A 12,724-nucleotide genomic window follows, 5' to 3' on the forward strand; every position below is an offset into this window, starting at 1 on the left:
CTGTTGTTGGCCAGGCGTGGTGGCACATGCGTTTAATCCCAGCACTCGGGAGGAGGAGGCAGGTGGATCTTTGTGAGTTCAAGGCCAGCCTGGTCTACATAGTGAGTTCCAGGACAGCTGGGGCTACAGGGAGATCCTGTCGCAAAAAGACCGAAAAAAAAAAAAAAAAAAAGAACTCTATTGCATTTTAAAATACACTGTTTCTTACAGAAAGACACTTGTTTTTGCTAATACTGACATGTGGGCGCATGCATCTCTAATCTGTATGTATCCTTGGCACCTGTGCATACCTATAAAGTCATCGGGTACATTTAAACGAAAATGTTTACCACCTCTACTAATTAACATGATGTAAGTTTCTATGATTCTTCCTCAAATGTAATTTTTTTAATTGGATTTTCTGTGTACGTGTATATATCACAGAGAACATCCCATACCATCTAATTCGACTATACACACACTTCCCAGATGGCAACCTCCCATAACCTCCCTCCCCCCACTAGAGCCCTTATACTGTTATCCCTGCTACTGTCCGCTGTGTTGTCGCCCCCACCCCAGCCGTTCCCCACTACTTGTCCATCTGGTGAATCTAGTCAGCCTATCTAGAGGTCTTTGTTTTAGGAGGGTCAGCTGTTCGTCATCTAGTGGCAATCAGTTGCCAATATTCCTTTAGATAAGACTGGGATCTGTTGTTCATTTTCCCAGTTCTATGCTGGGTTACTATCCGGGAGTCACTTTGGCCACCCTGGCCAACAACTCAAAAGAAGGTATCTCCTATCTGACATTGTTGCTTGTTATGTAGCCTTTAGCTATGCATATGGACTCTTAAGAAATTATATTGGCCCCTTTAATCTTTGGTTATACTTTCCTTTTGGGTGTTTAAGGCCATACAGTTGGTCCAGATAAACCAATTTGTTTTTACTCTTAATGACCTATTGGTAACTTTTTAAAAGCTCCCCAAGTTGTTCTAATATTCAGCCAAGGTTGAAAACCACTGGGCTAAGGTCTTGGAACCAACTAATCAGGAAGTGATCACCAAACCAGCTGACTCTTAGTGGGATGCAGGAATAAACAGAAGAGCCACTGTCGTCAATACAAGTGGTTCCTTGTGACCATGGCTTTTGCAAGAGTAACTGCTTTAACCAGAACAGCACTGCAGGGAACTCTGGAAACTAAAGCTCAGGTCCACAGTTTATGACTGATGGTCATAATTCTAATGGAATCTGTACTCAAAGACGGGCCACAGAACCCCTAAATATAATTTTCTCGTGTGGTTTCTGTATGTGGCACATGGGCATGCTAGGTTTTGTGAAATATGCACGTAAAAAGGAATCCAAAGATTAACATGTAAATAATATGTTAAAAATTTCCACAACTAAGGGTATTTTAAAAATGTGTATGCATGTGGTATATGCATTTGTGTGTACATGCCCATGCATACACATGTGGAGGTCAGCAATCCACATCAGGTGTCTTCCTCTATTGCTCTCCACCTTTGTGTGTGTGTGTGTGACAGTCTCTCACTGAACCATTTTGGCTGGACTGACTGACCAGAAACCCCTAGGACCTAGGACCCATCTGTCGCCACTTTCTCAGCACTAGGGTTACAGGCCTGGATTTTATGTGGGTTCTGGGGATCCAAAGTCAAGTACTTATGGTTACATAGAAAGCACTTTACCTACTGAGCCATTTCCCCAGACCCCTAAGGGCATTTAAAAAAATTGATTCACCGTGAACACCACTGGAGTTTATTGGGTTGGCAGTGAGAGAAAGGCATGTTTAAGCATAGTTAGAAACCTGAACAGAGATTTAAAAAAAAAAAAAAAGATAAGAAAAAACTAGGGTAGCAACTGAATACAGGTACGTAAACTCTGGACCAAATACCAGACACAGTATTTGAACAGATTCAGTTTAATTTTTTGTTTAATGTGAAAATAAACCCCTCTGAGCCAAAGCCACAGCACCATAGATTTTACCCTTAAGTGAAGTAATTAAGAGAAGGACACAAAGGTTACCAGATAACTAGGGGATAAGAGCTGAGGATGCAGCTCAGGAGAGTGTCTAATATAGCAAGCACAAAGCCCAGAGTTCAAACAGGGCAGGTACATGCCTGTAATCCTAGTATTTAGGAGGATTATAGAGGCAGGAGGATCAGGAATTCATGGTCATCCTTGGCTACATAGTGTGTTCAAAGCCAGAACATGAAAAAAAAAAAAAAAAACTAGGGCTAGGATATGTACCTTCAGGAGGCCAGACCAATAACCTAGAAAAACAATATCACCTGAGCCAAGGAGTTCTGAAATTTTAGTTACTACAGAGAAAAGGCAAAGCATGTCTCAGAAGATACAGACAGAGAGACACCAGCCAGGCAGCTTTGGAATAATAAATCAGTTTATGACTTTGTGGGCATAGCAGCTCTTCGAAGGGTAAGAATCCTGGCATGCTATTGAAAGCGAGGGGGTTGGAAGCACTAGCCGCCCTTGCTGAAGGCTCAAGTGAAGCAATAGACTGTCCTCCACGTGGCCCCAAGTGGAGGCATCCCCAAGTGGAGGAGGCCAATTGGCTAAGTGAAAGCCTCATAGAAAGAGGAGGGTTTGGAATAAGGGGGAAAAAGAGGGATCTTTAAAAGAGGAACAAAAACAAGTTATTGCCCAATTTACAGCTAGAGCCAACTCCAGACGCCTCTTGTACAACCACCTCCTGCCTTCCCCTATGTTGCTGAGCCCTGGTTGATACTGAGTAACAGCAGTAACAATCAAAAGCAATTATTTTTTAATTTTTTTTAGTTTATTATTTTTATTTTATGCGTATGAGTGTATTGCCTGCATGTAGGTAAGTGCACCCATGTCATGCAATGCCCGCGGAAGACAGAAGAGGCCATCAGATCCCCTGGAACTGGAGTTATGGACAGTTGTTAGCTGCCATGTGGGTGCTGGGATTTGAACCTGGGTCTTCTGCAAGAACAACCAGTGTTCTTAACCGCTGAGCCATCTCTCCAGCCCAGCAGTTACTACTTTTAATTTGTTATTTATTCCAGCCTAGAACATAATCACCTTGTCATTTTTTCTCACTTAGTCTTCACAATGATCTCTTTTCTTCATTTTACACATGAAAAAATCTAGAAAAAGCAAGCTACTTCTCTGAGGTTACACAGCCCCAAAGTGGCAGAGTTGGGATTCAAACCCAGATCTGTCTAAATCCAGAGTTACCATAATGGTGGTTAGTACTGTGCTCCATCTCAGCTTCCAAGTTCCCTTCCTCTTTGCAAGTTTGACCTGTAAGGAATGACCTTCCAGCCTGAAAAGAGATGGTGTTTGTGGATGTACCTGTCTTAATACTGTTTCTTTTAGTATAAGAGAATCCCTGGGGCTGGGTAACTTATAAAGGACAGTGGTTTATAATGGCCCATAGTTCTAGAGGATAGGAAGTCCAAAGGCATGACCACGCTGGCATCTGCTTGGATTCTGGTGAGAGCCTCATGTTGCTTCAGTATGGTAGAAAGAGGAAGGGAAGCAAGTGAATGCAGAGTAAAGGAGGCCAAACTCTCACAGCAGCGAACCCATTCCAGCAGGAAAGGTACTAATCCATTCATGAATTATATGCCCCATGACCCAAACATCACCAACTAGGCTCCACCTCCTAACCCTGTTGTATTGCAGAACTAAGTTTGGGGCTAGCAAGATGGTTTAGTGGGTAAAGCCACCTTCCACTAAGCCTCATGGTCTGAGTTTGATCCCCAGGACACACACACACACACACACACACACACACACACACGACAAAATGTAAAAAAGAACAAAGTTTCCAACTTATGAACTCTTGTGGGTCAAACTCAAACCATAGCAGTGCCTGGGGTGGTGGATTTTTAGTCATTTAAACCCATGCTTTCTTCAAACCCTACCTCAAACCCGATGGCAGCTTACAAAGATGCATACAGTACACCCAGCACAGTGCAGGTGCTCTAAAAGGGTTTGGTTTGGTAGGGCTCTACTCATCAGTAAGGTTGGTGGATGAAATAACTGGAAGAACAGCCAGTCTACAAACTTCTCCCTGGGGAGCAAGTGACTGTAGCTCCCCCAGTCCTCTTACTTGAAATATCAGATTCCTGGTGCTGATAGATAAAGCCACAGCCGAGAATCTTTCTTTCTAGCCAAATGAGATGAGTTGCCCAGAGTTCCTTGGATTCTACCCCATGAGTTCATCTTGAGTACATTTTGTACAATTAAATTGGATTCAAGACCTCTCATCTGACAAAATTATAACTTTGTAAAACACTAATAAAACTTTAATCTGTCTTTGTCCTGTTGTTATAAGGTCAGACTCAATTGGGAAAGTAGGATCCATCTAGAGTAGAACAGAAAAAGGTTTCTAAGGGAATATATTATAAATACTTGAAAAGTGTTCCTAGAAATTTTCCTCACATGCTCACAACCTGACCTATTGTTCTGAATGCTTCTTCTTAATTCATGTTCATTGGGGATATTTTTTTTTCTTTTGTCTTTAGTGGAAAAGGCTACTATCCGGCCAGCTAAAAGCATGGACTCACTGTGTTCGGTGCCTGTGGAAGGTGAGACTTTATACTTAGTCCTAAGCTGGGGGTTGCAGCTTACCCCAGCCTTACCTTCATAAGCTGCGTGGCTGCTCACCTGTAGTTATGATCACACAGTCATCTACCCCACATCCCTCCCAAATAAGAGCTTTTTACCCTACCTGCTCTACCTCAGGGCTACAGCCTTCTTCTCCAGCTTTCCTGTAAACACAGAGGAAACCACAGCTACTTTTCACTAAAATCTGAACCAATTAAAGATCAACAACCTGAAAACTAAGAGGGATCATGGGCAGAAAGAGCCCAAGCACTGGTTTATGCCAGGATGCTTTTGTGTCTTGAATTTGGGTGTTTCCTGGCCACGAGCTTCACAGTGTTTGCCAAGTCATGATTTTGTGTTGATAGATTCATTCCTAACAGTAAACATTGATTAGGCACCTAGTATATGTCCTTTGTTGGAGCAGGTATGTGTCCAGTTGGCAGGAATTGGTACCCATCAGCAAACATCAAGTAATCCTGTTTGTTCTTGAATCTCTAGCCTTAGTGGCCAAATTGCTGGTATCTCTTAACGTTTTTTTTATCAGACCCAGTCACAAGTTACAAGTCGACCCATTTCCCTTAGCAGCAGTCTGTGTGTCAGCCCAGGATACTAACCAAGTGCTTGTTCTTTTTCACCAGGAAAAGAAACCAAAGGAAATTTCAATCGAACAGTCACCACTGGGGGATTTTTCATTCCAGCCACAAAAGTGCACACAACCAACACTGGCAGCTCCTGTGACCTCAGCAAGCAAGAGGGTGAATGGGGCCAAGAGGGAATGCCAGCTGGGGCCGAGGGGGGCTGTGAGGTGGGTGGTCAGGTCCGGCCCCTGCCTGAGCAGCTGAAGGTATTCCGCCCCATCGAGGATCCCGAGAGCGAGCAGTCTGCCCCAAAGATGCTGGGGATGTTCTACACCTCAAGCGACAGCCCCAGCAAATCCGTCTTCACCAGTAGCTTCTTCCAGATGGAGCCTTCGCCACGCCACCAGCGCAAGGCGCTCAACATCTCTGAGCCCTTCGCCGTGTCTGTGCCACTCCGCGTGTCGGCGGTCATTAGCACTAACAGCACTCCGTGCAGGACACCCCCGAAGGAGCTGCAGTCTCTCTCAAGCCTAGAAGAGTTTTCTTTCCAGGGCTCAGAGAGTGGAGGGTTGCCAGAAGAGGAGAAGCCCCAGGGAGCTGAGCCTTCTCCAGGTAAAACAGGGGAGAGAGAGTGTATCTCCAGGCTTGAACGGGCCAGTTGCCAAGGCAATGTGGCAGACAGTTGTGAAGGTGGGCTCTAGGGCCAATATGACTGGGTGTAAATTCAGGCTGTACCATTAATCATCAAGTTAATCACTCTGTGCCTCAGTTTCTTAATGTAGAAAATAACAGTGTTAATAACCACACCTTCTTTGTACATTTGTGTGAACATTTAGTTAACACATGCAAAGATCTCAGAACAGTATCCAATGTATAGAAGTACTCAATGTATAGTACTCAATAAATGTTTTATACTATTTTATTAGCTCACATAGTAAGAAATCAGCAGGAAAAAGTCATGGGATTCCAAGCTGAAGAGCGAGAATTTGAGGGATTTGCACTTTGGAGCTTATTTTCTCTTCATCCCTCCATCCTCTACCTCCTATCTGCAAAGAGCAGGGCTAACAACCCTGGCATGGAGCAAGCGCTCCCCGAGTTTCTCATATCAAATGCAGAGAAATTTTGATTGGGTCTTCTTGGGCCTCAGGCCAGCCTTAATCACTGTTGCCAGGCTAGCAAGGGTAAGATGGGCGAGGCTTAAGTCTCTGGGCTGTGTCTGGAGTGAACAAGGGTTTTTGTTGTTGAGGTTGCTGTTTTATTGTTGTTGAGCCAGAGCTCATCTCAGGCAAAAGAACCCACTGTCTGAGGCTCCCTAGTGCTGCCACTAGTGGGCCACTATTACTCTCCTTCTTTGTTAAGAGGGATTCTTTTATCAGCAGTCAATTTAAACCACTTAAAATGGAAGTAGGGAGAACCCCCAAGCAAAAGGTTGGCTGGTCGTCAAATCACCAGAATGACTCTATTTTATTTAACAGTAGCTAACTTTTTTCAGCATGTCCTATGTTGTTGCATACTTAAGTACCCTACATGTATAATCTCACATATTATACATGTACCCTATATGTATAATCTTACTTCTCACAACAGCCTTCTGAGGTATGGATAATTATTATTATCTCCATTTGCTTATAAAAGAATAAGTAATTTCCCCTAAAACTCATAAAGAAATAAGGGGGGAAAGCACTGCAGTTCCTAACACACAGGTCTCAAATCTGAACCAAGTTGTATCAGGCAGTATTTGTTGGTATTACATGGTATGATGGTATTCACAGTGTTCAGAACCAAGATTGCCACGAAGCGCAGCAATACAACATAGCGGAGCATGGCAAGAAACACCTGAGATTCGTTTTTATTTGATTTTGAATTGTTTTTTTTGGTTGTTGTATATCCAGGCACCTTTAATTTTGCCAAATTTTTCACAACCTGCACATTCAGTTACATAACCTCATATAGGGTCACAACACACAATTTAAGAAGCTATGCTCCAGGTACCAATAGCACTGGGCTCCCCCAGTGTTGTGACAACCAAAAATGTCTTCAGAAATACCTAATGTCCCTAGAAAGCAGAAAGAATTTGGAGCAAAATGACGCCTGGTTTAGAATCACTGGATTACATGACAGCTGGGATCTGAGGCCAGAACACTGTCAGGAGAAAATGGCAAAGAATGAGAGGGGCAGAGAGTTGGGAGAATTCCTCATCCCTGTGAAGCAGGGCCAGGAGACAGAACAGTGACGGTGCTAGTGCAGCCTTCCTTGAAATGAACCCTTTGTACTGATCACTCACATCCTCACTGCAGCCTCTGTTGCTAAGAAGACAGCTCCTGAGGACAGCACAGCAGAACCTGAAACCCCAGGGACAGTGGAATGCAGCCAAGGCCTTCCCCTGGAGCCAGACCCCCCAGTAGAGAAAACCTTGGAAAACTCCTTGGGTTCTCAGTTTTCAAGAGAACCAGAGAAGAGACCAAGTGCAGAGAATGTGGTGGAGGAGAGCCTAGGGCCTAGGCAGCTGGAGCCTAGCATTCCACAAGAGAGCCTCAGGGCCAGAACTGAAGCCATGCTCCTCCATGAGATGGTAAGGTGGACTCTGGCTGTTCCAGCCACAACCAGTGCAATTAAAGATTTAAAAATTTAAGAATCAGTTTCTGCAAAAGAGATTGTATTTAATTAATCTGTTTTTTATTTTTTATTATGTGTATGAGTGTATTGTCTGCATGTGTGTACGTGCACCTGTGTCATGCAATGTCCAGGGAGGTCAGAAGAAGGCGTCGAATTCCCCTGGAACTGGAGTTACGGATGTTTGTTAGCCGCCATGTGGGTGCTGGAAATCGAACCTGGGTCCTCTGTAAGAGCAGTCAGTGCTCTTAACCGCTGAGCCATCTCTCCAGCCCCTACTTTTTATTTTTATTATGTGCATGTGTATATATATATGTGTGTATGTGCCGTGGCATGCGTGTGGAGATCAGAGGATAACATCGGTTCTTCCCTTTCACTTTGCTGAGGCAGCGCCTCTCTTATTGTTTCTGTGGTACTGTGTACTCCAGGCTAGCTGGCCCATGAACTTCCAGGCAGTTCTCCTGTCTCTGCATCTCATCTCCCCACAGAAGTGCTGAGATTACAGATGTGTGCCATCTTATCCAGCTTTGTAGATGGGGGTCTGGGGATCAGACTCGGGTTAACAAGCTTGCAAGGCTAGGCTTTCACTCCCTGAGCCATCTTCCTAGCCCCCTTTTTAATTTGTACTTTTAAAATCTTTTTAAAGGACACTTCAAGAGGCTCACTTCTTAGCCAGGTGTGATTGCACACACCTGTAATCAGCAGTTAGGAAATGAAAGCTAGAAGATCAGAAGTTTAAGGTGATCCTTGGCTATATAAGTTACAGGTCAACCTGAGCTATATGAGACCCAGGCTCAAAACAAATAAACAAACAAAAACAGAGCCCACTTCTCCAGCTTGGGGCTTCTTTGCAGTGGACCACCCAGTGGTGGGAAGGATTGGGAATGAGGCCAGGATAACTGGACTAGAGAAAGTGAGGCCCAGGCAGAAGCAGGAGACAGTCTGAGAGGACTGCCTGGAAGTGTTTCAGGATCCACCTCAGGGCATAGGGAAGCTATGTGATCTATTTAGGGTTTTGTCCTTAAAGGGTCACCATAGTGTGAGAATGGCTTAGAGGAGAGGAGAAAGGGCATGCCTGTTAGAGTCAGTATGTGGCAAACCAGGTGAAGAAAGCTAGGGGCTCAGACTAGAGTGATGACTGTGGAGACAGAAGTGAACAGATTCAAGAGCTGTTAACACTTAGGAGGTAGAATGAGGAAGACTTGGTGTGTTGGCTATGGAGTAAGGAAGGAGGGACAGAGACACCTTCTAGGCTTCTGGACTGGGCAGAAAGTTCCAGTGTGGTCCGTGTATTGAGTCAACAAAGAGTAAAATGGAGGGGAACACAGCTTCATTCGTTTGTCTAAAGCTATTATTTCTGAGTAAGAGATCAACGAGTATAAACTGAGAACAGTAAAGAAACGAGAAAAAGGCTGGTAGGCAGAGTAACTACACATGACTAAATGCAGTGTGGTAGAATCCAGTTGCTTTTGGCCACATAATCCTGGAGAGTTAGTTTAAAGAAGTAGAAGGGGAAATGGGGGCCAAGAGCATAGCACACTTACCTATGCATGAGGCCCTAGGTTCAGTCCCAGTACCCCAGAACCAGAGCCAGGTGACAAGGGATGACAGGTCAGCAACAGATCAGACTCCTCAGAAAGACCTACATCCCATTGGATGGAGGTGCCCCCCTGAGCTCTTTCTCCTCACAACAGAATTACATCCTAAGGTAAGAAATGCAAGGAACTCATTAAAGTAAGTAGAGGGCTAGAGGCCTAGCTCAGGGGCAGGGCACTTTCATAGCAACAGTAATAATAACAGCATGTGCTTAGAACCAGGTGAGAAGAAGGTCAGCAATGGATCATATTCTAATGTGGGGAGGGCTGAATTTCAGTCCTGGTCTGGGCTGTATAATTTAGGTAAATTGTTTAATCTATTCGATGACCCTAGTGTTTGTCTCCTGGAGTGTTGGAAAAGTTGAACAGGGAGAAGTGTTTTATGGCACATGGTAGGCACTCAGATACCCACAAAGATTACTGCTGTTGCCTCCTTTATTTGCTGGCACCACTCGGCCCTTCTCTCTCACTAGAGTCATGGTGGATGTTAACACCCAGAGTCCTCAGTGCTAAAGTAATCAACTTCTTGATGTTTTTCAGGATGAAGATGACTTAGCTCATGCCCTGATCTGGCCTGAAATCCAACAGGAACTGAAAATCATCGAATCAGAGGAGGAGCTCTCTTCGTTACCACCACCTGCTCTGAACACAAGCCCAGTTACTGAGTCAAATCCAGCCCCGGTTCCTTTCCCAGAGCCCCCTGGGAGCTTGCCTGGTAGCACCACACCCCTGGAAGCATGGACTAGGGACTCAACCGATCAGAGCACACAGGGGGCTGCCATAGTAGCCAATAGAGAGAAGCTGGAGCCAGTAAGCCTCCCTAGATTAGAACCAGAGCTGGGGCTCAGCCCAGACCGGGCCAGTCTGGCTCCTCTGGAAATAGTTCCATTTGAGAAGATAACCTCTCCAGCAAGGATGGAACTGAGAGGCCCAGGAAAATTCTCTCCTCCACTCCCTCCTGCTCCTCCCCCTCCTACTCCTTTGGAGGAGGAACCTCAAATCTTATTGTCAAAGGAAGGCCCTGACAGAGAAGATGGATCCAGGGATTCCAGGACAAATCCCTGTACAGAGCAGCCTAAGTCCAAAGACAGCCCTGGCATCCCTAGCTTCTGTCAAAGAGAGGAGGCCATTGCAAGTCAAAATGAAAGGCAAAATGCAAAGCATAGTGCTCCTGAGGGCAAACGTCCTGGTTTTCAAAGCCCAACAAAGGAAGTCGAAGTCGCTACACAAGAAGAGGGGGATGCCTCCCATTCAGTACAGGAGCCTTCAGACTGTGATGAAGATGACACTGTGACAGACATTGCTCATCATGGCCTGGAGATGGTAGAGCCCTGGGAAGAGCCCCAGTGGGTGACTAGTCCCCTTCATTCTCCCACCCTGAAAGAAGTACAGGAGTCCCAGGTGCAAGGGTTCCAAGGCCATCGATTAGAGAGGAGGCTTCACCACAGACCCAGCCTTCGCCAGAGCCATTCTCTAGATAGCAAAACCACTGATAAGAGCCAGTGGACTCTCGAGGTGCCCTCCTCCAGCAGCTGTGCTAATCTTGAAACAGAGAGGAATTGCGAGCCTCTACAGCCCCTGGCAGCCAGGATCAAGATTACTGGATGGGATGAGAAAGCCCTGAAGGCCTTCAGAGAGTTCTCTGGCCTAAAAGGGGTAGAGGTTCTTCCCAAATCTGGTATATTATCTAAACCAGCAGAAATCAATCCCATCAGCCCATCAGCAGAAGAAGAGCAGGGGCCGCAGATGGAACTCAACAACCCTCAGATGAAGCAAGATGCTGCTCCTGAACCAGGCAGCAGCAAGGAAAGCTCTCCCAGGGCTCAAGAAAGCACTTCGCCTGGGGAGCACCCCCCAAAGTTACAGTTGAAGACCACTGAATGTGGGCCCTCAAAAGGGAAAAACAGGCCTTCTTCCCTCAACTTGGACTCTGCCACTCCCATCACTGACCTCTTCCGACTTGAGAATGGGGCTTCGTTTAGTACACCTGGAATACAGGTCTCTGAACTGGGAGACCCCAAGGTCACCTGGTCAACTTCTTCTCACTATAAAGCAGCCCCCTGGACACACTCACAGGAAACCCAAGACCTGGACATTGTTGCCCATGCCCTGACAGGCCGGCGAAACTCAGCTCCTGTGAGCGTGTCAGCTGTGAGAACCTCCTTCATGGTCAAAATGTGTCAGGCCAAGGCAGTTCCTGTCATCCCACCCAAGATTCAGTATACACAGATACCACAGCCCTTACCCTCTCAGAACATAGGGGAAGGTGGGGCTCAGCCTCCAGAGAGGAGCCAAGAAGAACCTAGCTCAACTAGTGAGACCCCTCAGAAACCCGCCAAAGACGAGTCTCCCTCTTCCCTGGAAAGCCCCAAGGGAGAGCAACCAAAGCAAGATACAGGAGCCTTTGCATCCCCAAGGAAGGAGAGTGCCACCTCCTGCACTTCATCCTGTACATGTGAGGGGCCTGCCCTCTCTCCAGAACCAGCTATGTCTCATATGCTGTCTACCCAGGATGCAATGGTGCAATGCAGAAAGCGCACATCAGAGACAGAACCATCTGGAGACAACCTTCTTTCTTCAAAACTGGAGCGACCTTCTGGGGGTCCTAAGCCTTTCCACAGGCCAAGGCCAGGAAGACCTCAGAGCCTAATCTTATTCCCCATCATGGATCACCTACCCCCCTCATCCACAGTAACAGATTCCAAGGTCCTGCTGTCCCCGATCAGAAGTCCCACTCAGACAGTTTCCCCTGGCCTTCTCTGTGGGGAGTTGGCAGAAAACACGTGGGTCACACCAGAAGGGGTTACGCTTAGGAATAAAATGACCATCCCTAAAAATGGCCAAAGACTAGAGACTTCAACTAGCTGTTTTTACCAGCCCCAGCGCAGATCTGTGATTCTGGATGGAAGAAGTGGGAGGCAGATAGAATGACACCAGTTCACCTGCTGGTTCACCTGAAAGTCATCACTGGACCAAATGGCCATTTTTCCAGGCACAGGTTATCTAAATTCAGGCTTATTTTGGCCTCTGACATCTCTGTTTTCAACTTTGGACCACACATGAGTCCATTTGCCAGAAGAGTGGTCCAGGAATGGACCAAAAAGTAAAACTTAAGTGAGCAAGTGGGAAGGTTAGAGAGGGAAGAGGATGGAGTGCTTGCCTCCAATGAAACTGGGGCTTGTTTGTGAATTGTATTACCATTACCATTAGCTACTACTGCCTAGAGCTAGCTGTGATAATGTCCCTTGAAAGAAAAAAAAAAATCCTTCACCTGTGTCAGAAAAACACTGTTGTGATCGAAGGCCTCTTCAGGCTTTTTAAAGCTCTTTAAAGCACATGTTTTTTTTTTTTT

The 12,724-nt window shown here is 45.8% G+C and overlaps 1 protein-coding gene across 1 annotated transcript in view; it reads left to right on the forward strand.

Moving 5' to 3' along the window:
- Nucleotides 1–12,688, forward strand: part of Arhgap31 (Rho GTPase activating protein 31) — a 123,309-nt gene extending 110,621 nt beyond the window's left edge. Inside the window, exons 9-12 of the mRNA XM_017800559.2 lie at nucleotides 4,505–4,567; nucleotides 5,225–5,776; nucleotides 7,462–7,736; nucleotides 9,913–12,688. Of these exons, the coding sequence (XP_017656048.1) occupies nucleotides 4,505–4,567; nucleotides 5,225–5,776; nucleotides 7,462–7,736; nucleotides 9,913–12,303 (3,281 nt within the window). The 3' untranslated portion in view covers nucleotides 12,304–12,688. The remainder of the gene's footprint in view (nucleotides 1–4,504; nucleotides 4,568–5,224; nucleotides 5,777–7,461; nucleotides 7,737–9,912) is intronic.
- The last annotated feature ends 36 nt before the right edge of the window (nucleotides 12,689–12,724 follow it).

The sequence above is a fragment of the Nannospalax galili genome, unplaced genomic scaffold (genome assembly GCF_000622305.1).
Source record: "Nannospalax galili isolate Female #2095 unplaced genomic scaffold, S.galili_v1.0 scaffold18, whole genome shotgun sequence".
Lineage (NCBI taxonomy): Eukaryota > Metazoa > Chordata > Mammalia > Rodentia > Spalacidae > Nannospalax > Nannospalax galili.